At 42.8% G+C, this 26,429-nt stretch overlaps 1 protein-coding gene across 1 annotated transcript in view; it reads left to right on the forward strand.

Annotated features, from left to right (window-relative positions):
• Positions 1-11,132: 11,132 nt before the first annotated feature.
• Positions 11,133-26,429, forward strand: part of LOC146042097 (G protein-activated inward rectifier potassium channel 4-like) — a 31,440-nt gene continuing 16,143 nt past the window's right edge. Inside the window, exons 1-2 of the mRNA XM_083162007.1 lie at positions 11,133-11,396; positions 12,845-14,090. Of these exons, the coding sequence (XP_083018133.1) occupies positions 11,181-11,396; positions 12,845-14,090 (1,462 nt within the window). The 5' untranslated portion in view covers positions 11,133-11,180. The remainder of the gene's footprint in view (positions 11,397-12,844; positions 14,091-26,429) is intronic.

Here is a 26,429-nt window from a genome sequence, read left to right on the forward strand (position 1 = left end):
AATATGACTTGTACAAGAGCTAGGCCCTTTTCGACGTCAGAGCTTTTGGCCCTGGTGGAAGTGATGGACCGTCACCTGGGGCCCAGGGGCCCATATGTTTCTAATGCGGACAAGCGGCGGGCGTATAATGCTGCCCGCCGCCTGATATTTTCCACAACCGGCGTCCGCAGAAGCCTGGGGCAGGTTGAGCGGCGCTGGTCCGACCTGCGCCGGCGGCAGCCGGTTTTACTCAGCAGCCTTCGCCGCCATATTGCCCGATGTAAGTTTTGATTACTAGTATGTCAGCGTTTTTTAGCAATGTTTTGTGTACTTTTTATAAATATGTTCCTGAGTATGGGGGTGTATATGGGTGTATATGGGGTGTATATGGGGTGTATATGGGGTGTATATGGGGTGTATATGGGTGTATATGGGGGGTATATGGGGGGTATATGGGGTGTATATGGGGTGTATATGGGTGTATATGGGGGGTATATGGGGGGTATATGGGGGGTATATGGGGTGTATATGGGGTGTATATGGGTGTATATGGGGGGTATATGGGGGGTATATGGGGTGTATATGGGTGTATATGGGGGGTATATGGGGGGTATATGGGGTGTATATGGGGTGTATATGGGGTGTATATGGGGGTATATGGGGGGTATATTGGGTGTATATGGGGTGTATATGGGTGTATATGGGGGGTATATGGGGGGTATATGGGTGTATATGGGTGTATATGGGGGGTATGGGGGTGTATAGGGGGGGGGTTTAAGTAGTTGATCAGTTTTTGGGTGTAGGATATCAAATAGTTTGCATGATAAATGTCTGAAATTTCACAGCAATGATAATTTTGAAGGTTATGAGCATGACTAATGTGAATTTTTCTTTCCCCCTTTTTTATGAAACCCAATCTTCGATTTCTATGCCATCAACATGAACATTTCAGCACGGGCAAGGGCACGCATTCAAGCCCGGGAGCAGGCAGCCCGGGACCAGGCAGCCGAGGAGGAGGAGGAAGAGGAGGAGGAAGAAGAGGAAGAGGAAGAGGAGGAGGAGGAAGAGGAGGAGGAGGAGGAGGAAGAGGAGGAGGAGGAAGAAGAGGAGGAGGAACAAGAGGAGACCCAGGGTGCAGTTTGGACCCACACCATTTCCCCATCCCCTTCCCCCTCCACAACCCCCACCCCCTCCACAACCCCCACCCCCTCCACAACCCCCCCCCTCCCCAACCCCCACCCCCTCCACAACCCCCCCCTCCACAACCCCCCCCCCCTCCACAACCCCCACCCCCCCCCCTCCCCACCCCATTTCCAACCCCCCTACACCTCTCCACCACCCACCCCCAAACCTCTCCACTCCCCAGTCACACCCACTACCTCGGTCCAAACACCAGGACCATCCTCCTTGCTCCTGCCCCCCCCAACCACTCCACAGCCAACCAGCGGCGCCCAGGATGGCTCAAGTAGCCGTAAGTAAATAATGTGTCTAATGTTGACCTACACATTTCTACACATAAACAATCACAACAACCACATATGTGTATCCAACATCAACATTAGTTGCAACATATCACTGCAGGCCGACCATGAGGTGTGTCCTGTCCTTCTCCAGGAACAAGGCTCCCCTTGGTGGTTTTTTTGAGTGTGGCCATGCCTCACCCCTTGAATAATTGACATAACAGTACATCCAATGAGATATCCGACATTAGTGGTGTGGTAGTTATGTGGCTCCAGGTGTTGGGTAACTCCAGTTCCCAGCATGATGTGCAACACAGGGCCAGATTATAATGGAGGCGCAAGGGGTCAGTGCCCCTGGGACCCCCTCTAGCTAGGGGCCCCCTGTGGTTGTCATTTTTTTTTTTTAAAAGAAAATGTTTAAGTTATGTTTTTTTTTTTTAGCTAAATGTTTTGTGCATGGGTGGGGTAGTGCTGCAGCTTCACCTATCTGCCAATGTGACAATGATTTATGGTGCTGAGCATCGGGAGGCAAGGCACACTGATTGCACAAGTGTGCAGTGCATTTCTGGGAGTTGACTAAGTCCCATGACACTTTGCACCAGAGGACAGAGGCTGAGAAGTTTGTGCTGAGCTCTGATTGGTGGAGCTCATTACATACTTCTCAGGTCCATGGAGAACAGCAGCAGCAGCTTAGTCATAGGAGGGTTTTTAATCAGAGGCAGCACTAGGACTGTGAGGTCTCCTCCAGAGTAAGGGGCAGAGGGACAAACACAGGCTTTTCATGTGGTGTGTGTATATATATATATATATGCTGTCTATTATTATTCCGAGTGCCGCCAACCCCCTGTCTATATATATATATATATATATATATATATATATATATATATATATATATATATATATATATATATATATATATATATATATATATATATATATATATATATAGATTGTAAGCTCCACTGGGGCAGGGACTGATGTGAATGGTCAAATATTCTCTGTAAAGTGCTGCGGAATCAGTGTGCGCTATATAAGAAACTGCTAATAAATAAATAATAAATATATATATATATATATATATATATATATATATATATCCCCTGCAGGTAACCATTGACCAAGTTTATTCTGCCTTTACTCTATGTTTTGACAGTATAATATTCGCCCATGCAGTGTGCGGCCAGTAATGACAAGTGCAAGGGGGCCCCCCGCTCTAAAGTACCCCGGGCCCCCCAAAGGCTTAATCTGCCACTGGTGCAACTTAAATGTAGAGATTGTTTTGGTAATAGTGTGTGAGGCCATGCGGATGCATGCTTTACAAACATAGCTGTAGGCCTATAATTTGTACAGCAATGTCCTAAATTTAAAATAGTAAGGAGTGCTTAAGCCACAACAATGTCATAACCCTTAAATAGCACAGGCTAATTGTGAGGTTAGAGGAGAGTCCCCCAAAACCAAAGTACCAATTGGGATACAGCATACATTCATTGATGAAGGAGTAATTGAATTAATGTTATTTACTATGTACAGTATGTGCGTGTTAACATATTATTTTTTAGTACTGTGTTTACAGCAGACCCATCTTCAATGTAGTTTCTAAATGTATGTGGCCTTCACACATAACTCTGAACTTTTTATTATGTACAAATACAACAAACATTTGTGTATATTAATTTTTTGTTTTATCCCTTCATTACAGACACTGAACAGCAGCAGGAGGAGGTGGCAGCCCTCATGCGGGAAATAATGGTCACCCTGGTGTACCTGCAGCTACTTTTTGGCCTTCTGGAGGCCCGCCTTTAATTTTTTATTTATCCCCCCCCCTTTTTATTTTTGTATCCAATAAAAGTTTGATGACAGTTCGAAATTGCCTGTGTTTTTAATAATAAATATGTTAGAGGGCGTGTAAGGGTAGGTACATACAGATGTGTACTGTAAGTTATACTTGTAATTTGAGGTGAGGGGTAATGATTGATGTGTGAATGTGTGTGTTTTGGAGTAAAATAACACATAGTGAAAATGCATGAATGTTTAATGTTGTTCGATTAAAACATCACACATAACATCAGGGTAGGTATACATGTTACACATTTTGGAAAAAGTAATTACGTACATAATTTAATACATATACAGAAACACCAACATAACTTGATTTAAAAGTAACAGCAATATGGGGACACATAGATAGTGATTAAAATGCCACATTAGAACATAACAAATATACATGTAATGTGGGTTAAAATGTAGTTTTATTAGGTCTTTATTAAGGTAGACAATTGAGTTAATAGAAAACAATAAGTGAATAACAAATAGATTAATTAATCAATTGTCAGATTAGTAGTTGAGAGGCAAGATTTGCAGGTCCATATATGTGAAGGGTATGCCAGCGTGCACGGACGTACGCTCACTCTCACGAGCGGTGACATAAGCTGAGTTTTCCATTGAAAACAATAGGGACCCGTCCGTGCAAACTGGCGTACGCTCAGATCTCCGCAAGAAGTCGGTGGGGAGACGGAGGAGAGACGGCCGTAGACGGCGCCGTACGCTCAGTTGTACGCCAGTTGTCGGAGTGTAAGGGCTGGGACGGCCGCGTACGTTGCCGTACGCTCATTTGTACACCACTCCCCTTCTACGGTATTTCTGCCCGTACGTAAGTGGCTGATTTGTGGGTGGACTTAACCCTAACGGCCGCGTACGGCTAGCGTGCGGTAATTGTGAACGTACGCACGTTTGGCCGCTCCGATCAGAATAAGGCCCATTGTGAGGAAGAAGGCAGCATGGCTATCTTTAGAGGAAGCTACACAAAACTTTATTGGTAACAAAATAGCGAACAACTGGGGTTTTAATTAAAATAACGTTTCTAGTATTTCCGAGATCTTGGGTGCAACATAAGTATAAAGATACATTTTCTGTTACCTCAATCCAAAGAGCACTTCCATCAAGACCTACATATGAGGAATCAGAGTTATCAGGGGCGATGGAACAAGAATAGAATGGGAGACTACCCTGAGCAAGTACACAAACGCAATAGCTACAAGTGCAAATTCTTGGCTGAAGAAAACCCAATTTTAGTGCATTTCCTGCCGCATTACATTTATGCTCATATTTTACTATATTGACTAAGAGAAAAATGAGTACTTATGTATTAGCACGGCGCCCAAGATTTCCATCGTAGGGCATCGTATCGGTCGGATCGTTTCGCATCGCATGTGATGTGATCCGATGCGATCCGACCCGATTTTTTATTGTATTAATTGTATTAATTTATGGGTGATTACTATGTTAAATGCAACCCCATTGTTAACGCCACCCCCACTATCAACGTCAACCCGAAGCGTGGCAAACGCAGTGATCCCGCGAGGGGCAGCGGTACCCGTCCTCCGAACTTTTCATACCCCCACTATCCACATCGGCGTGGAGTTGATTTTAGATAGTGTGGCAAGCGCAGCGAACGACCGAGCCCGAAGCTTGGCGAGGGGACGCGGATTACTTCACATGTATTCCGCGTCCCCTCGCTGGGCTCCCATCACATGCCATCGCATACCTTAATTAGTGGTATGCGATGGGCGCCGTGATAATACACAAGTACCGACAAAAGTATCAAGCTTCAAAAAGTGTTAAAATGAAGAGTACTAACAGCTAGCCAATCAGCCCCTATGCTGGATGGCTCACCGACAGTCAGGATTCAGGCAGTCATAGGCAGTCATTCATGTACAGGCCGGGTTTGAAAAATGAGAGATAGGAGCTGATTGGCTAGTTATTTATCACTCTACTTTATCACTTTTTGAAGCTTGATACATCTGCCCTAAATGTTTAAGGGGGGTATTCAATCGCCGTCGAGCATCTCCCATGGGGGAGATGCTCGACGGGCCCTATTCAATGCTGTCTTCCCCGACAGCATTGAACAGGGTTTCCTGGCAGAACGAGCCCGACATCTCTAGCTGTCGGGCTCGTTCTGCCGAGAACAGCCGGGAAGTGACGAGCTGCCGGCTGCATCTCGTCACTTCCCGGCCGCAACTCGCGGCCACGCCCCCTTCTCGTCCCTCTGCAGGCGGGACATTGAATCCCGCCTGCATGTTCTCGGTCGAGCTGACCAAGAACGGGACTGGGTCACGGCAGGCGAGCAAGCTCGTCTGCCATGACCCGAAGATTGAATACCCCCTAAAGCTCCAAACAAATTATTTTATTTTGCCATATTTTCTATCTTTATGCATATTGCGATTCACGCACACATTTTTGTAAATACAAGAATATCTTTGCAAAAGACGGAATCCAAGATAGTATGCAACTTGAAATTGTTGAATTGAATGTTGACAAATTAACAATAAGATGAAAAATGTAAATATTGAATTGCAAAAAAAAAAAACTGTTGTTTTCAGGGAAAAATTTCCTTCAAATTTGAAATCAGCGCCCAAATTAGTTTAGAACAAGTGCTGATATAATTGCAACAGAAATGTTGTTAAACCAATGTATTATTTACAGAAGTTTATACATAATTAATAAGTAAGTAAAGTTTATTTATATAGCGCACTTTCTCCTATAGGACTCAAGGTGCATTAGCATTACTTTTGTATAAGAAAATGTTTAAATATGTAATTGCTCAGGATAACTGTTTATTTGTGACCATGGGATCTATACCGTTTTATGCATACTATGACAGACTACGATTGTTACTCGAGCCAACATATAACCTCTTACAAGTGAGATTCTAGGAATAGCCAATGCACCTCTAGCTAAAAAAATGCGCCGGTTTACAGTAAACCCTTCAGAAATGTACAGAAAGCAATGATGGCGATTCTGGAAGGGCTGCCATTGATAAGCAATGGTTTGCCTCTCTTATCTGCAAAGTAATCTTAGCTTTTGATGAGCTTCAGTCCTCATTTGTTGGGGATTACATGACTTCATAATCCAGACCCTAAACCTGTTCTCTTTCTGCATAGATTATTCATGCGTCATTTACAGAGTGCTATCCTGTGTTAATGAAGAACCTCTCTCCAGTAAAATGCGGCTTAGACATTGTAGCACAGATGTTGGGCATTATTTTCTATTTGAACAAAAAGGCTTTTATGAATATTATGTCCTTCATCGTCTACTTTAGCTTCGTAAACTCATAGCTATTTATTTGTATCCAATACCATGTGCTTTGCATTATTTGTAATCTGCCGTAGAACATGTTTTAGAACAATCAACCTTATTCAGTTCCAATTGCATGCGCAGGATGTGGCGACGGAAGCAGCCTGGCATCAGGCTGTCAGTGATTGACAGTGTGATACCATTTGGGGTCAGGAAGGGTGTGGTTACCGAAAACAGAGGTGTGTCATGGTAAAAGGTTGTCATGATAATGGTGTCTGTAAATTGCACATGAGTAATATTAATGTCCAAGTGGATATATAGACAGTGCCGGTGCAAGGCACCGGAGCGCCCCAGGCGGGAGGGGGACGCTCCGGTGCTCACCCGCCCCCCGGCCGCTGTACAGGAGAGGGGTGCTGGTGATCACGGCGCTCCGGGGGGACGACGACGATGCTGCGGTGCTCACCCGCCGCGTCATTAGCCTGGGAAGGGGGGGGTGGCGGGGGGAAAAGGAAGTGCCACTCACTGCTGCGGCTGCGCTGGTTCCTTCTTGTGCGGCTGGTGGGGAGACCCGTCCCTAGTCCCTGCTGCAGCCACTGACTGCCTAGCGCTGCTGCCACGGAGGCAATGTTCCCCGCTGACGCCAATGGTGAGGGGCGGGCGGCAGCTGGGACCAATGTCTCACCACCAGTGGTAGCAGCGCTAGGCAGCTATCGCCAGCAGCAGGGACCAGGGACGGTTTTTAGAATGGCCACAACTATATTTGATTCAAATGTTGGGCTGAAGAGGCGCCCTCCAGTGGCTGCCGCCCTAGGCAGCTGCCTAAAGCTGCCTAGTGGTAGCACCGGCCCTGTATATAGACCTGACAATGAGGTGGACGCAGTCATGTCTGAATCTTTATCTTAATGCTGAGTCCAATTTCTAGACAATGAGATGTCCACTTGCAGTTCTTACTACAGTGTATTTCAGTTGCAACATCGAATTTTGCATATTACTGTCGACCTAAGCTTGTGTCAACATTCTGGGTGAGATGTACTAAGTCATGACAAGTGATAAAATGGAGAGTGATAGACCACCAACCAATCAGCACCTACATGTCATTTTTCAAACACAGCCTGTGACATGGCAGGTAGGAGCTGATTGGCTGGTGGTTTATCACTCTCCATTTTATCACTTGTCAAGCTTAGTACATCTGGCTCTCTGTCACTGTCGATCTATGGCATGTTGACCATTGCTAGGTGTCGACCAAGTCCACTATATCCTGAAGAAGTTAAGAAACTTCGAAACATTGATTCTATTTCTGCCTTTGTCATCATCTTTTACCAAGCTCGGCCTCTACACCGAAAAAAAAAATATATTTTTTTTTTTGGGGGGGGGGGGAATCCGCACTCACGGCCAGCCCCTGTCAGCTTTCGGGGTGCTCCACTTAAGTAAAAATCTACTGATGTTCCCAATATATCACAGGTATAGAGCCAGAAAAAGATCCACAAGGAGCACTCACCAATAAGATCAGTTGCACAGTTTATTGCAGTCGACATTTCGGCCACTAGAGGGCCTTTATCAAGAAAGATCACCAAGGAACATCCGTACAGCACAAGCAATCCAGTGTACTTGGAGACAAAGTAAAGTGCTAGGTGCTGTGGATAATAAACGTGAAAAAGTTTTCCGCTTTATCACTGCTTTATCACCAATTTATAATTTTGCCAGGCTTAATACATCTGCCACAATATGTCCCATTGAACACAGAAGTTGTACCTCAGGCATAATTAGGGACGTGGCTCAACACTGTTATTAATAAATGTGAGAGTCACATTTTTAATATAACTAGTAATTAAATCCAAATTAAATGGAATACAAACATCTGCTGTGTTCCACTTTAATAATCCAATGTGAATCATCTCATGCCGTAGTGCTCTTGTCAATTAGGTAATGCAAATAGATGGACACAACTGTAAATAATATAGCCATGATTATTCATTATCATCAGCGGCCAATGTAAAATCAGCCAACCGGTAGCGACTAGATGGTACTAATGGCCATCATCACAGAGGAAATGTGAATATTACACAAATATGCCTCTGTGTATTACTATTACTATCTGATTGTAGAGATTTCTTGGCACTTTCTACGTTCTGCAATTATTTACCAGACTTCTAAGCTAGTAATCCTATTTACTGCTGGTAATAGTGAGCTGGAAAGGTTACCCGGGCATAGGGTGATGACACTGCTGTGCTTGCCAGAGATGTACTACACTGCATTGGCTGGGTTACAATACTAACATGATACACTGTATGCTACTTATGGGTGTGGTATGCTGTTCCGACAGACGGGATTCCGACAGTCATTAGCCCGACTTCGGGATCCCTACTGGCCAGACTCAGACAGCGTGGCCAGCGCAACAAAGCCCCATGCGGTCTCGCTGCGCTCGCCACGCTGCGGGCATGGTGGCTCGCTATGCTCGCCACCTATTTTATTCTCCATCTATGGGGGTCGTGGACCCCCACGAGGGAGAATAGCTGATGGCCGTCGGGAACCCAGCCGTCGGTGTGTTAACAGTCGGGATCCCAACGTCGGGTTAATGACTGTCGGGATCCCGACTGTCGGGACCCCGTCTGGAACCCGCTACTTATATACAGTGAATTCCTTAGAAGTTCTGAACTGTGAAAGCAGGGCCTGATTAAGGGTTCCAGATGCCCTAGGCTAACACAGAAGTGGCTGCCCGCCACCCAAGTATATTTATTATAAAAAAAAAATGTACCTATGTGCTCATTGACAGGGGTTTCATGCTCATTGCCGGAGCTGCATATGCTCGTTGCCAGGTGGGTTTTTTGTTCACTGCCAGGGGGTTACATACTTGTTGCCAGGGGGATTACATGCTCATTGCTAGGGGATTACTGCTCAAAGCGCAACAGTGCTCCCAGAATAAGCACTTTTAGTGAACGCTGGACACGTTGCCTTTTCCCGATAGGTGCTAGATCTGTCTCCTAAAATGTGGTGTCCATTTTTGATAGGCCTTTTTTGCAGACTCCATGCTTTTCGCATGGACTCTGCAGAGTCCTGGTTTGCCCTCCCACTGCACTGCGCCCCCAGGACCCAGTGCTACTGCCTGATCAGCAAATGAGTTGATCAGGCCTTGTGCAAGGAAAACTACCAACCAGGTCAGCTTTTGCCTAAACACCATGAGCAATTATTGAATTTATTATAATCCATTCAATACTGTCTGTACTGTAGCTGGATCACTTGCAGCGTTTGCTTCATTAACATGTTATCCGTTTGTAGATAATGCTCTTGCTATATAGAGAGGCTCAGTAACCTCCCACCTGCTGTATCTTAGACACTACTTTTCATAAAAGGACCATTTCAATGTTGTTTAATTACCAATGTTGCCACTGTAATGCTGTTGTTCTTTGTGTTATACTCTGTTTTTTTTTATATAGTGTATCTTTACTTCGATCTTCCTTTTCTAGTTCTGTGTAACTGCCCCATTCTCAGTGGTGGCATCAGATGAGGGCCTGCTGCACAGTTTAAAATTCAAATAGGGGAGCCACACTAACTGTCACCGAGTCAGTTTGGAAAGGCAATTATGGTTGCTTTCCTATTTGAATTTTTAACTGTGCTGCTCCCCCACCTCTGGAACCCCCACTGACCATTACAACCCCACTGTCACATGGCATTACCAGACCTTACTTATAGGTATGTATTCAATGCTGTTTGCGAGTGGTGACAGCGAGCAGGGCTTCCTGCTCGCTGTCCCCACTCACCCTGACAGCATTCAACACAGCCTCCGCATCCGCCAATTCCCCCTCGCTCTGTTTTTTGAGCGAGGGGGAATTGGCGAATGCGGCTCCAGAAGCAGCGAGACCCGCGGCTAAAAACTGCGAGTTTTCTGCAGCATCCGCGGGTCTCGCTGTTTTGGGGAAATTTCGCCGTCCTGTGACGGCGAGGATTTCCCCAGCAGGTTGAATAGTGCGAGCGGCCGGCGCGGGGGTTAAACAGCGAGGATCGCTGGTTTTCAGCAATCCTCGCTGTTTAACCCCCTCGCCGGCCGCTCGCTGCGGCATTGAATACATGCCATTGACTTTTCATATACATTTTTATTGAACTTTTTGAAAAAACCTCAAAGAAATACACCCAAAATTATATCATTATTGAATATATATTTTCTATAATTCAAAGATTTAATAATTACTTACAGCACCATACCATTACTCAAGATGACTGTACATACTTTTTAGTATGTGCAGTGGGTGCCGGACAGGGTCCCAACAGTCGGGATCCCGACAGGCATTCACCCGACGTCGGGATCCTAACTGTCAAAACACCGACAGCCGGGTTCCCGACTGCCACCCGCTATTTTCCCTTGTGGGGGTCCACGATAGAATAGTGGTGTAGCAAGCCCGCAAGGGGCTTAGTTGCGCTCACCATGCTGTCTGGGTCCGGGCAGTCGGGATCCCAATGTCGGAATAATGACTGTTGGGATCCCGACTGTCGGTCCCCTATACCTCATAGTAATGGGTTGTCTAGTAATTACGTAGTCTAGATTGTAGATGAAGTCTTTCTGTGTCGTTGATTATCTTCTCACTAATCACTATTATTGTCTGTCATAGGATCCGAGAGAGAATGTGATCTAGTCTTGGTTCCATCCAGATGATCATCATCTGAACTACAATGGCACTAGCTGCTCCTAGCAGCAGCATGGACCAGCAGCAGGATAATGGGCCCTGCGTGCTTAATCACGTCAGTGAGAACAGGCTGAAAGTGGCGGAGCAACTCATCCGAAGAAACTCCATTCCTCCCGTTCAGACCCCTACAGCAAAGCATATGCTAGCCTACCTACCCAGGGCACCTACAGACACCAGCAGATATGGAACATTCCCCCAAAAAGTAAAGAGCTTTTTTTTTTTTTGCTGTCAGATAGTACATGATAAGCCGCAGAAGCATTATTTCTAAGTTCATGATTTTTGAATACTCTTTTAAAGTGAATGTGTCACCATTGATCGCATTACAATATACTTATATTTGACAGATGAGGAACGCAAGTTTGTTGAAGTTTAAAAGTGAAAAAAAAAATAACCTCCTAGATATTGCAAACAAAAGTAAAACTCTGAAGAAAAGTTAACTTACCTAAGAATCGAACCACCTGATCCGCAGAATCGGATGAATTTAGTCCGAAATTACATAGTGTATGGGGGCATTAAGACTCAGGAGTCCTTCTGTACATGCACAGAATGATGTCCTCTGCTGTGGGGGTGCTGGGAGGGATCTGACTGGATCCCTCGCAGAAGGAACTCTAACAGAAGTTTCTTTTGGGTAACAAAATCTAAAGATGATATTACTCACCAGGTCTAAACTCCAGAATATATCGCATTCAGGATCTTGGTACATATAGGAAAGTGCTCAAAATGCATAAAATTGGATTTTCTGATATTTGCCAGCATTTTCACCTGTAGTACATCCCACCCATAGGGGGTTATTCTGGTTCACTTGGAAAGGCAAAAACACTCTCTAATGGTCAAAACCATATGCGCTACAGGTGGGGCTGATGTAACATGTGTAGAGAGAGTTAGATTTGGGTGTTTTAATGTTTCTGTGCAGGGTAACTACTAGCTGCTTTATTTGTACAAACCCCACCCAAATCTAACTCTCTCTGCACATGTTACATCTGCCCCACCTGCAATGCATATGGTTTTGTCCATAAGAAAGTGTTTGTGCCTTTCCGAGTGAACAAGAATAACCCCCATAGTGATATTTCAAGTGCATCTACAGTATCTCCAATAACAAAATTGAAGCAAAATTTAATGTTGTGATATAAGATTTCATGTAATAAAAAAGTTTGGGAAAACCCCCTTAAACCTAGCATTATGGGATGAACAACATAACAAGCCACAACCGCTAGCCCAGTACTGATGGCATTGGGGGCCAAGCTGCACTTGTGAATCTGTTGCATGCAGGAATTTCATGAAACTCTAAACTTCAATTTTTTTAACTACACATGTGTAGCAAGAGGAGTTTCAGAGTTGGGCTGGCATCCAACAGTACCCCCCCGCCCCCCCCCCCAAAAAAAAAAAAAAACAAGACTATATTTAAAAATCAAAACAATGAAAACAGATGAACAATTCAATTATTAATTGCAAAATAAAATGACGTTAGAAAATGTATTTTATTTGTATACAGTATACAGTATGTATTTAAAAAAAATAAAAAAAAAATTTGAAACAGGTTATTCTTCTTCGATGGTGAGGCCATGTAGAATTCAGAGGGTATAAAAATGTTCTATACATGCGATATGAAAATTCTGTATGTTCATTCATATTTTCTTTCCTCTTTTACAGCCTGAAACAATGGTTGTCTCTGTCTCTTCCTGTGATGATTACCAACAACAACTACATGTCCCTCCACCCAAAAAAGGTGGTATCATCTCTAGCTTTATTCCATTGTCTTACAACAACAGTATGAAAAAAGCTCCTCATAGGAGATTCAGCGCTGTAGAACAGACAATTACAAAAACAGTTGCTGAACCCCCAATTGCCAAGCATAGGCCTAGTGTGACTATTAACACAGAGGTCTTACCCCGTTACCAACGAGCTGCCAATCAGGAGACACATGTGCGAGAAGCCAGTTCCAAGTGGTATCCAAGACATGCCCTCAGTGTTCCAAATATTCCCATGAAAAGCAAAACCCCAACCCGTAGTGTTGTCTCAGCGCCGGCAACCACAAAATCACACAGGATGCGTTGTAAGCTCATGTATGATGACCGCCAGCTTTTCAATCTCACCAATCGTCAAACACGTCAGAGGTATGTCACCAAGGATGGAAAATGTAGGGTCAACCTTGGACGCATTGTGGAAAAAAAAAGATTTCTATCAGATATTTTCACAACCGTTGTGGATCTAAAATATCGCTGGTTCATTTTTGTATTCATGTTGTGCTATATGGTCACCTGGGTTTCTTTTGGAGTTATTTATTTTGTGGACGCATTGATTAGAGATGACGTAAATCATATTGGGGATCCCGAGTGGAAGCCTTGTGTTGACAATGTTGACTCCTTCCTTTCTGCCTTACTCTTCTCTGTGGAAACTCAAAGGACAATTGGTTATGGCCACAGGATGGTAACTGCCTATTGCCCGGAGGGCATAATACTGATTATGGTTCAGTCAATAATTGGATCAGTTATTGACGCACTTATGGTGGGCTGTATGTTTGTAAAGATTTCTCGGCCTAAAAAGAGAGCTGAGACCTTGATCTTCAGTAAGAAATGCGTGGTATCGCACAGAGATGATAAGCTATGCTTGATGTTCAGAATTGGAGATCTCCGGGATAGTCACATGGTAGATGCTAAGATAAGAGCGAAACTTATTAAATCCCGACAGACAAAGGAAGGGGAATTTATCCCATTGGAGCAATCTGAGATCAACCTTGGTTATGATACTGGAGAGGATCGTCTTTTCCTAGTGGAACCTCAGATTATCTGTCATTTCATCAATGATCATAGTCCTTTCTGGGAGATGTCTGCAGAATCCCTGAAACGAGAGCAGTTTGAAATCATTGTAATACTTGAGGGCATTGTTGAAGCCACAGGTAAGTACTCAAAGAGGTACCAGTATCCTCTCAGTAGTCTTTCATATACTGTTTTAGGCGTATTCAATTAATGTTTGACCTTTCTTTCCACAATCCAGGCAGAGGTTTCCAGTTACCAGTAACTGGTAGAGTGTGTAGAGAATGTACAGTTTATTAGTATTACAATTAAGTTTGGTGTCAGGAACACAGGGGGTAAAATTGTTGTCCTATGTAGCAATAAACAAAAGCATAGAATATATTGCAACTCATTTGTAATCATCATTTGCCCAGCTTTGTGCTGTAATACCAAGGAAGATTCTGCAAAGGTGCACTGACTGTGTGATGGCCAGATCATTGCATAATGATCATATCAGAATTGTGTCATGGCTGCCATCAAAAATTGTGAGGCCTGGGACTGAGGGCCCCATTAATTTTCTCTAACACCTGGAATGCCTGGTGAGACCTGTATCTGCAGCACTGGCTGCACTACTGAACCTCTACATTGCTTCAAATGTGAATTTTGCTTATGACAAATTATACTTTATAAACTCCAGTTCTGGGCCCCCTCTTCCCTTTCTCAAACCCTTGGAATTCCCGGTCAGACCTCTGGTGTCTGCACCACTGGCCACACTACTCAACTTCTATATATCTTCAAGGCCTTTGACCTTTGTTTATAACACGTTATACTTTATAAACTCCAGTCCTGGGCCCCCTTTCTGTCTGGGGCCGGGCCTGTAATCCCTCCAGATCCCCATCCCCTGATGGCTGCCCTGTCACTAGTGCTGTGTAATGGTGTTACAGCCAAAAGGTGTTTATTTTTTTTATTTATTTATGAAAACCTAAACTCAATAGTACAGTTAGTAAAACATTAATTGCTATGTATAAGATTTAACTCACATAGCATTAACTCTATAAAGTGATGGCCGCTACATTCATATGGCATTGTTTACATTACTGTTGGTAGTTGGTACAAGTTGTCCTTTACTAGTCTGTACTTTCTGGTTAGTGCATATGGCATTATTTACATTACTGTTAGTACAAGTTGTCCGTTACTAGTCTGTACTTCCTGGTTAGTGCATATGGCATTATTTACAATTACTGTTGGTTCAAGTTGTCCGTTACTAGTCTGTACTTTCTGGTTAGTGCATATGGCATTATTTACATTACTGTTGGTTCAAGTTGTCCGTTACTAGTCTGTACTTTCTGGTTAGTGCATATGGCATTATTTACAACTATTGTTGGTTCAAGTTGTCCGTTACTAGTCTGTACATTCTGGTTAGTGCATATGGCATTATTTACAATTACTGTTGGTACAAGTTGTCCTTTACTAGTCTGTACTTTCTGGTTAGTGCATATGGCATTATTTACATTACTGTTGGTACAAGCTGTCCGTTACTAGTCTGTACTTTCTGGTTAGTGCATATGGCATTATTTACAATTACTGTTGGTTCAAGTTGTCCGTTACTAGTCTGTACTTTCTGGTTAGTACATATGGCAGGGGTTCCCAATCTTTTTCGAATCACGGCACCCTAGAGTATCAGAATTTTTCCACGGCACCCCTAGACCCAAAATTATATATAGAAAATTAAGTAGATTGTGTTTATATTCGTTTCTTAAGTTCCTTTATATAGTAAAGGGCAGGGTTTGGTTCTGATTGTACACATATTTATGATTGACAGACACCAGCACTGGTTTTGTCCATAAATAATTGATCATAAATAATCTGAATTGGTTCTGGACCACCAACCCATGGCACCCCTGCAAGTGTCCCGAGGCACCCCAGGGAGCCACGGCACACAGTTTGGGAACCACTGGCATATGGCATTATTTACAATTACTGTTGGTTAAAGTTGTCTGTTACTTGTCTGTACTTTCTGGTTAGTGCATATGGCATTATTTACAATTACTGTTGGTTCAAGTTGTCCGTTACTAGTCTATACTTTCTGGTTAGTGCATATGGCATTATTTACAATTACTGTTGGTTCAAGTTGTCCGTTACTAGTCTGTACTTTCTGGTTAGTGCATATGGCATTATTTACAATTACTGTTGGTTCAAGTTGTCCGTTACTAGTCTGTACTTTATGGTTAGTGCATATGGCATTATTTACATTACTGTTGGTTCAAGTTATCCGTTACTAGTCTGTACTTTATGGTTAGTGCATATGGCATTATTTACATTACTGTTGGTACAAGTTGTCCGTTACTAGTCTGTACTTTCTGGTTAGTGCATATGGCATTATTTACAATTACTGTTGGTTTAAGTTGTCCGTTACTAGTCTGTACTTTCTGGTTAGTGCATATGGCATTATTTACATTACTGTTGGTTTAAGTTGTCCGTTACTAGTCTGTACTTTCTGGTTAGTGCATATGGCATTATTTACATTACTGTTGGTACAAGTTGTCCGTTACTAGTCTGTACTTTCTGGTTAGTGCATATGGCATTATTTACATTACTGTTGGTTCAAGTTGTCCGTTACTAGTCTGTACTTTCTGGTTAGTGCATATGGCATTATTTACAATTACTGTTGCTTCAAGTTGTCCGTTACTAGTCTGTACTTTCTGGTTAGTGCATATGGCATTATTTACATTACTGTTGGTTCAAGTTGTCCGTTACTAGTTTGTACTTTCTGGTTAGTGCATATGGCATTATTTACAATTACTGTTGGTTCAAGTTGTCCGTTACCAGTCTGTACTTTCTGGTTAGTGCATATGGCATTATTTACAATTACTGTTGGTTCAAGTTGTCCGTTACTAGTTTGTACTTTCTGGTTAGTGCATATGGCATTATTTACAATTACTGTTGGTTCAAGCTGTCCGTTACTAGTCTGTAGTTTCTGGTTAGTGCATATGGCATTATTTACATTACTGTTGGTTCAAGTTGTCCGTTACTAGTCTGTAGTTTCTGGTTAGTGCATATGGCATTATTTACATTACTGTTGGTTCAAGCTGTCCGTTACTAGTCTATACTTTCTGGTTAGTGCATATGGCATTATTTACATTACTGTTGGTTCAAGTTGTCCGTTACTAGTCTGTACTTTCTGGTTAGTGCATATGGCATTATTTACATTACTGTTGGTTCAAGTTGTCCGTTACTAGTCTGTACTTTCTGGTTAGTGCATATGGCATTATTTACAATTGCTGTTGGTTCAAGTTGTCCGTTACTAGTTTGTACTTTCTGGTTAGTGCATATGGCATTATTTACAATTACTGTTGGTTCAAGTTGTCCGTTACTAGTCTGTACTTTCTGGTTAGTGCATATGGCATTATTTACAATTACTGTTGGTTCAAGTTGTCCATTACTAGTCTGTACTTTCTGGTTAGTGCATATGGCATTATTTACATTACTGTTGGTTCAAGTTGTCCATTACTAGTTTGTACTTTCTGGTTAGTGCATATGGCATTATTTACAATTACTGTTGGTTCAAGTTGTCCGTTACTAGTCTGTACTTTCTGGTTAGTGCATATGGCATTATTTACAATTACTGTTGGTTCAAGTTGTCCATTACTAGTCTGTACTTTCTGGTTAGTGCATATGGCATTATTTACATTACTGTTGGTTCAAGTTGTCCATTACTAGTTTGTACTTTCTGGTTAGTGCATATGGCATTATTTACAATTACTGTTGGTTCAAGTTGTCCGTTACTAGTCTGTACTTTCTGGTTAGTGCATATGGCATTATTTACAATTACTGTTGGTTCAAGTTGTCCGTTACTAGTCTGTACTTTCTGGTTAGTGCATATGGCATTATTTACAATTACTGTTGGTTCAAGTTGTCCATTACTAGTCTGTACTTTCTGGTTAGTGCATATGGCATTATTTACATTACTGTTGGTTCAAGTTGTCCATTACTAGTCTGTACTTTCTGGTTAGTGCATATGGCATTATTTACATTACTGTTGGTTCAAGTTGTCCGTTACTAGTCTGTACTTTCTGGTTAGTGCATATGGCATTATTTACATTACTGTTGGTTCAAGTTGTCCGTTACTAGTCTGTACTTTCTGGTTAGTGCATATGGCATTATTTACAATTACTGTTGGTTCAAGTTGTCCGTTACTAGTCTGTACTTTCTGGTTAGTGCATATGGCATTATTTACAATTGCTGTTGGTTCAAGTTGTCCGTTACTAGTTTGTACTTTCTGGTTAGTGCATATGGCATTATTTACAATTGCTGTTGGTTCAAGTTGTCCGTTACTAGTCTGTACTTTCTGGTTAGTGCATATGGCATTATTTACAATTACTGTTGGTTCAAGTTGTCCATTACTAGTCTGTACTTTCTGGTTAGTGCATATGGCATTATTTACAATTACTGTTGGTTCAAGTTGTCCGTTACTAGTCTGTACTTTCTGGTTAGTGCATATGGCATTATTTACAATTACTGTTGGTTCAAGTTGTCCGTTACTAGTCTGTACTTTCTGGTTAGTGCATATGGCATTATTTACAATTACTGTTGGTTCAAGTTGTCCATTACTAGTCTGTACTTTCTGGTTAGTGCATATGGCATTATTTACATTACTGTTGGTTCAAGTTGTCCATTACTAGTCTGTACTTTCTGGTTAGTGCATATGGCATTATTTACATTACTGTTGGTTCAAGTTGTCCATTACTAGTCTGTACTTTCTGGTTAGTGCATATGGCATTATTTACAATTACTGTTGGTTCAAGTTGTCCATTACTAGTCTGTACTTTCTGGTTAGTGCATATGGCATTATTTACAATTACTGTTGGTTCAAGTTGTCCGTTACTAGTCTGTACTTTCTGGTTAGTGCATATGGCATTATTTACATTACTGTTGGTTCAAGTTGTCCGTTACTAGTCTGTACTTTCTGGTTAGTGCATATGGCATTATTTACAATTACTGTTAGTTCAAGTTGTCCGTTACTAGTCTGTACTTTCTGGTTAGTGCATATGGCATTATTTACAATTACTGTTGGTTCAAGTTGTCCGTTACTAGTCTGTACTTTCTGGTTAGTGCATATGGCATTATTTACAATTACTGTTGGTTCAAGTTGTCCGTTACTAGTCTGTACTTTCTGGTTAGTGCATATGGCATTATTTACAATTACTGTTGGTTCAAGTTGTCCGTTACTAGTCTGTACTTTCTGGTTAGTGCATATGGCATTATTTACAATTACTGTTGGTTCAAGTTGTCCGTTTCTAGTCTGTACTTTCTGGTTAGTGCATATGGCATTATTTACAACTACTGTTGGTACAAGCTGTCCTTTACTAGTCTGCACTTTCTGGTTAGTGCATATGTCATTATTTACAACTACTGTTGGTACAAGCTGTCCGTTACTAGTCTGTACTTTCAGGTTAGTGTATATGACATTATTTACAATAACCTTTATGCCAGTGGTTTCAAAACTTTTTGAATCACTTCAATCTCAAGTAGCAGTATTTTTTTTTCATAGCAGCCTAGGTTAAATGTTTCTTATTGAGAAATTCAAAAATAAAATAATCAGTGCTTAGTCAAGGTGGGAGATTATGAGATAAAGGATATGAGTTTTAGTAGCAACTGGGCCACAAATGTGAGGTGTCAGAGGACTGTATGAGAAGAACACATGAGATGGCAAATTAAAGTGTGCTACCAAGGTACAGTAAGGAAACTGGTGCAGCAGATGACGAGGGCGATTTGGGGGAGATGGAGATGATTGGAGAAGGTACTGTAAGATGATAAGTTCTATTTAATACACATCCATGTGCAAATCTCAGATAGAGCATTGGTTATATGAGATAGGAGAAGATGACGTGTTAAAAGTATAGAGATGGTAGTGGAGGCTGAATGAGTGGATTAGATTACAAAGGCCAATGGAGTGAAGATAAGAAGAGAGTGATCAATAATGTTGAATACAACAAAGAGGTCGAGGAGTACTATTAAAAAGATTATTGATAACATTTGTGAATGCTTTATAAGGAGAGTTTTGAGGGTAGGATCACAATAGAAGATACACAAAGACAGAGAACCAGAGAGGGTTCAAGAGGTATCAATTTGAATGTGTAGTAGGGAGAAAATAGTATACGGTAAGCAAGCGGCGTAGCTAGGATTTTTGCGCCCCCCCACCGTTATAGGAGGCGCCGCCCCCCCCCCCCCTAGGTCTTCCAAGAGTTAAACACACCCCCCCCTTACCCCTCTGCCGCCGCCGCATTCACGCAGCGCAGATCTCCTCCAGGCTCCGGACCGTCTCCTCCTGATGTACAGTGCTAATGAAATAATACCATCACAAAATGGCTGCCCCCTAATAGCAGACAGATTTTTAGGATGCTAGAGGAGGCCGCCGCCTCCTCTAGCATCCCTACAAAAACTGTCTGCTGTTAGGGGGCAGCCATATTCTGAGCGGCAGTTTTCAATAGCACTGTACGTCAGGAGGAGACTGTCCGGAGCCTGAAGGACTGGAGATCTGCGCTGCGAGAATGTGGCGGCGGTGGCACGAGGAGGGGTAAGGGGGGTGATAAACTGTCCGAGGGCGGGCGGATGGGAGGGCGAGGGGGAGGGGAGGGGGCCATGCTGTCTGCCCACATGTCCCGGCCAGCCTTACACAGCGTAACATAGCCCCGCAGCGGAGACCGGCGCCCACAGATACTCAGCGCCTCCCCGCCATGGCAGGGGCTGCGGGGCTATAGTTACGCCCCTGCGGTAAGCTCCATATTTCAGCAATCGCTACAAATATAGGGCATTTACATTTGTTAAAATGCCTATGTTAGCATGTATATGTGTATATGTTTATGGGGATTGGATATTACTAAGACAAGTTTTTTGGTTGTAAGAAAAACATGGGCAAAGTTCCAAGGTTGGGTGAGCTGTTATACCAAGACATATAGGGGTTTAGATACGAAGATGGAAGTTCTATTAAAGTTGGGATGTTGCCCATAGCAAACAATCAGAATCTACTTATTTATTTAGCACCTTCTAGAAGATAAGAGATAGAATCTGATTGGTTGCCCATTTCAAAAGCCCATCTTAGTAAATAATCATAATAGGGTATAATAGTATTCAAAGATGTCCGGATTTTACAGCTAGCCAAAAAATCTGGACATACAGTACCTATTCAATATGGCCAAATTTGGCCCTTTTTTCCACCAATGCAGGTTTGACTTTGTTTAAAGTCAGATCTGCATTGGCAAAAAATAGTCAAAAATAGACGCATTTTTGACTAAAAGCAATGGATCGGTGTTTTCTGACCATTCCAATTTTTTGGACAGTCAAAAAATCGGCACTTGGATTGAATTGTTGAAAAGTGCTGATTTTCTGACTGTCATGAAAATAAGCACAGATTGAATACCCCCCATAGTCTGGCCCTCAATAATTAAGTATCCAACTAGCTGCAAGTAAAGGTGGTGGATACATGTATTCAACTGAGAAATCTCATATTGCACTGGTGTGGGGACAGCTGCTCCAAGGTAATAGATGTTTGTTGTCTCCCAGGGTTACAAAAACTACTGTATTTTATCCATTCAGAATTTCCCATTTAACTAGTGTCTGAATTTTTCACACTTGAAATCTGAATTGAAGCAATTCTGTATTCCCTCTCTTATCATTCACCAGGTATCTGATACACTTTGGGGGCAAAATCTGCACTGGCTCCCATTCCCATACAGAATCTTCTTCAAACCCCTCACATACAAGGCCCTATCTCCACTGCTTCCTAATTCTCAACCTCATTTCCCTATGTACTTCCTCCCACCCTCTCATGTTGGCCAATGACCATTGCCTCTTCTCTACTCTGGTCACTGTATCACATGTACATATCAAGATTCTGCCCGCGCTGCCCCCCTTCACTGGAATGAGTTCCCTTGCTTTATTAGACTCTCCATGACCTTACAAAGCATCAAACAGGAATGGAAATCCAATCTGTTCATCAAAGCGTACTCTTCCCCATAAACGTGTACTGAGGCTGCTCTCTGTACGTGCTGGCTCAAGTCTTGGCCATTCATGCCATGGTCTCTTTCTGCCTTGTGGCCTCCTTGCCTGCACCTCATGTCACCTGTCTGTCTCCCCTCTTCTCCCTTGGCCTTCTTCTCTCGCCCTTCAGTTAAAGCTTTCTCCTACTCACTGACCATCTATACATGCATCTAATTATAATGGGTGGCTCTTTAACTTTCCAAATATCAATCTCAGTAGTAATTTCAATTAATTTATTAAATCAGGGCAAGAGACACCTAATTACATATTTGCAGGCTTTTTAGACCAATATTACCAGATATAGGGGGGTATTCAATCTCAGGGGAACGGCTGTCGAGCAAGCTCGACAGCCGTGCCCCCGTCCCATTCACGTTTTGCTCGCCTGGAGCTTGGCAGTCGGGATTCAATGTCCCGGCCGCCGAGCGGCGAGAAGGGGTCGTGGCCGCGAGTTGATGACGAAAATAGATGAGCTCCGGCCAGGAGCTCGCCTATTTCCGGCTTTTCTCGGCAGAACGAGCCCGACAGCTTGTGTTGTCGGGCTCGTTCTGCGCAAAACCTCTGTTCAATGCTGTCGGGGAAGACAGCATTGAATAGGGCCCCGCAGCAATCTCCCCCATCGGGAGATGGCTGCGGGTGCACGAAAAACATTGAATACCCCCCCCTTGTATACAAATATGACAACAAAGAAGAAATAAGCTCTGGTAGGAAGTAAAGGTTTGGAGGGTCAACTGTTGCAATTATATTGTCTTACACTACAGTTCTTCCTATCTATTTTATTTGCCGACCAATCCCATCTTCTAGTACTAGAAATGAATGTTGTGGTTTCCCCTTTTTTCTCTATATATTTACAAACTGCTGGCCTGCTATCTAACTGGTTCATTTCTTTCCATCTGCCTCATTTGTGGCTAATGCCAACTGGTGGTCCTAGTAAAAGCTGTAAAAACTTTTATCCAATTACCTATCTGGGATTGCTCTTCTTCTATGTTTCATTTGCATCTAATACCATCTCCTAGTGGCAAGAAGACTTATTGTTTATTGCCGTGTTTCATTTACAGTATCTATTAAAAGGACAACAGTATAAGAACACCAGATTGATGTGTTCCATATAACCCCACCCCATACTGTGCTCTGATATAGGAGAGAATTCATAGCATGCTTATTTCCTAATGAAAGACAGAGCAGGTGGTCATATTTATTGAGGTGTGACCTTTATCAATAAGAGTGGGGGTTTATAAAATAAATTGGCATAAAGGGATTTCAGCAATAGGAGTGTGATTTAGACTAGCTCCTAATGCTGCGGTGAGATTATGGGCATAAACCTAAGGGCTATTTCACACGCTCCGGCTCCTGCCGGGCGGCGAAACCCCGCACGGCCAGGAAGCCGTGCCGCACACAGCAGTTTACAATGGCAGGGATGGCAACAGCTCAGCAGCCGTCCCTTCCAGTGGTGGGATCCGTCTGCAACCGGGGGCGGCCGGGACGTTCCGTGTGAATGGACACAATAGTGTCCATTAACAACTACTGAAATAGCCCTATGGCTGCAAAAGTTTGGGTTCAAGTGTACATATCCTAAGATACAGTATGTGGACAAAGACTTTACATGTAGCCACATCAAATAAAGGATCTGGATTGTGAATATAAACATGGTAGTCATCATCATCAACATGGCTGCTGTATGTTTTTTTCGGTACTTATGTAGTATCTGGGCTGCCGATTTTTTGATTGTATGCCTTAACTTAAGGCATACAATCAGATGCGATGCGATATCGCATCTCCTCGCATACGACCATATCGCATGTGATGCGATGCGATGACCCGATTTTTCGATAGGATTCAATGTTAAAATGGACTGAGTCCATTTTAACATGGAATTCAATGGGAAAAAGGGGTCCTTTTCATACCCCTACTATCCAAGTGGGCATGGAGTTGGATATAAACCTGTGGCGAGCGTAGCGAGCCACCGAGCCCGAAACGTGGCGAGCGAAGCGAGCCCCGCAAGGGGACGGTATTCTGTGTCCCCTCGCGGTGCTCGCTACGCTCGCCACGCTTCGGGCTCGGTGGCTCGCTACGCTCGCCACAGGTTTATATCCAACTCCATGCCCACTTGGATAGTAGGGGTATGAAAAGGACCCCTTTTCCCATTGAATTCCATGTTAAAATGGACTCAGTCCATTTTAACATTGAATCCTATGGAAAAATCGGGTCCATCGAATCGCATCGCATGCGATATGGTCGGATGCGATGCGATGGACCCGATTTCAAAATCGGCAGCCCATCTAGTACATAAGTACCTTTTTTTCTTTTAAAGTAACATTCATTTTTATTTTAAAATTATAATGTTAGAGTAAATATTACTGTGAAACTACACTATTTGAGGAACTTTGAAAGTCAGCACTTTCTACCAGTCAGGATCCACTGGGATCCTGACTGGATCCACTGGGATCCTGACTTATAGAAAATAACTAATGTATATATATTTCAGTATTCCGTAGAGATGTAAAATAAACAATACAAATTTTTTAAGCAATGCTTCCAGGGCAAATTGTGCCTTGACAGGGGGTTAAGCAACATGTCGAAAGTTGATAAGATACCATCTTTCCAATTTCAATTTGAAGACTGTTGTGAAGTCCATTCCATTTTTGTACAGCGCAAAATAACTAAACAACAAGTGATAATAAGACATTGCAAAAACAGTAAAGATAAGAAGTGACAAAACAGAAAATAAATGTTGCTTAAGCGCCACGTTCTTTGCAAACTTTAGAAGGTGCCGGTTTTACAAATGATCCTACTAGCATTATTTAAAACCGCAGTGCACAATTGGGGAGATAGACAATAGTGAGACGCTTAAAGAGCTTGCAATTTATTACAGGATGGAGCAAAAATGACATATAAAAAGTCTTTAGTAAAGCTGGTGAAAATAATTTGTAATGGGGACATTGACAAAAACTCGGGTTGAGGCCTCCATAAACACCTTGGTCCTTAAAGGTGAGTATGAAGTAAGAAAAACTGAATGGGATCACTGAAGAAAAGGTGAAGTTGTGGCAGGGAATAGGAGCAGTAGATTATGTCTTGAGCAGTATATTTGAGGATGATATTGCTTATGTAAGGAATGTGGGGAGGACTGACCTTGTAATACCCCTTGTTGATTCCGGGTTATGGTTGACCTGGAATCACATGCAGTGTGAAAGGGCGATTTTGAATATCCAGCAACCTGGCAATCTGACCCGAGATAAAAGAAGTGTTATTCACGTATTGGACCTGGATTGCTGGGCAGTATGAACAGGTAAAACAGGTCAAGTGACCCTGGTCCCGTTCACTTCTATGGAGGAGGCAGCAGCGTCACCTCAGTGCTGCCTCATCACCCGCCTCCACCTGATGTGTAGCCACCCTGCCCCCCCCCCGATGACATCATCAAGCTGGCAAATGCTGTGTCATTCCTGGGAAGGACCATGTCCAAATCCCGGGTAAAACCCGACATTTACAATGTGAAAGGTGTATAAGCAATGGATAGCACTGGCAATTTTGTGCAATAGGAAAGCAGCGTGGGCACTGACACAGAATGGAAGCAGGTGTGGAGCAGGATAAATGTGTAAATAAGTCTCGCACAAATGTTTAGGAGAGTGAAATGATGTAGTGTTTAGATTGGACGACCAGGTATATAAATAAATGTATATGACTCAAAGCATAGGAAACAAAGTTAAGGCAAACATAATTGCCCATTATGCCAACAGGCTAGTTAATTGGGTAGAGGGGAACAGAACTCAGCTGGTAATATTCACACTTAACGAAACCTGGAATGCGAGGCTGGGAATGTGTTGTGATCTACCAGACTCTTGATAAGAGCCAACCCTTTTAAGATGAGAGATGGGACTGGAAGAAGCGGAGATTGTATGACTGCTTCTGAGTTACGTGGATCTCTTTGCATGGATGCACGGGTTAGGGTTATAGAGTCAACACTATGAAGGTCTACATACACTAGGTGGACCACTAAAGGCCAGCAGGGCTAAGGTTAACGCATGAAATAGGTCGATGGACACCGTAACAGTGTCAATTTATCACTTGTTACTAACCTCCAATTTTTCTCTTGTTGAGGCTTAATATATCTGGCCCAATGTCTGAAATGGGTGGCAGTAGAACTAGGTTTTCATGTGGATGAACGGTTTTAAAGATACTGTATATGTTACCTTAAATCGGTGATTTTAAACCTTTTTACCTTGCGGCACACTAAATAAGATTTTGAAATTGCTAAGGCACACCACAGGGCAAAACACATTGGCCCCCAAAGGAAAAAAAATAAAAAACTATTGGCCCCCATATAAAAAAAACAATCCCACTGGTCCCCACAGGTAACAAAAATAAAATACATTGGCCCTTTACATAAAAAGAAGAGACCAGGAAAAAACAGTTGACCTGGTGGTGGCTATAAACTGGTTAGGGCATCTCTAGATCTGAGGGCACACTTG

This window comes from Crinia signifera, chromosome 19, assembly GCF_055691185.1.
Source record: "Crinia signifera chromosome 19, ASM5569118v1, whole genome shotgun sequence".
Lineage (NCBI taxonomy): Eukaryota > Metazoa > Chordata > Amphibia > Anura > Myobatrachidae > Crinia > Crinia signifera.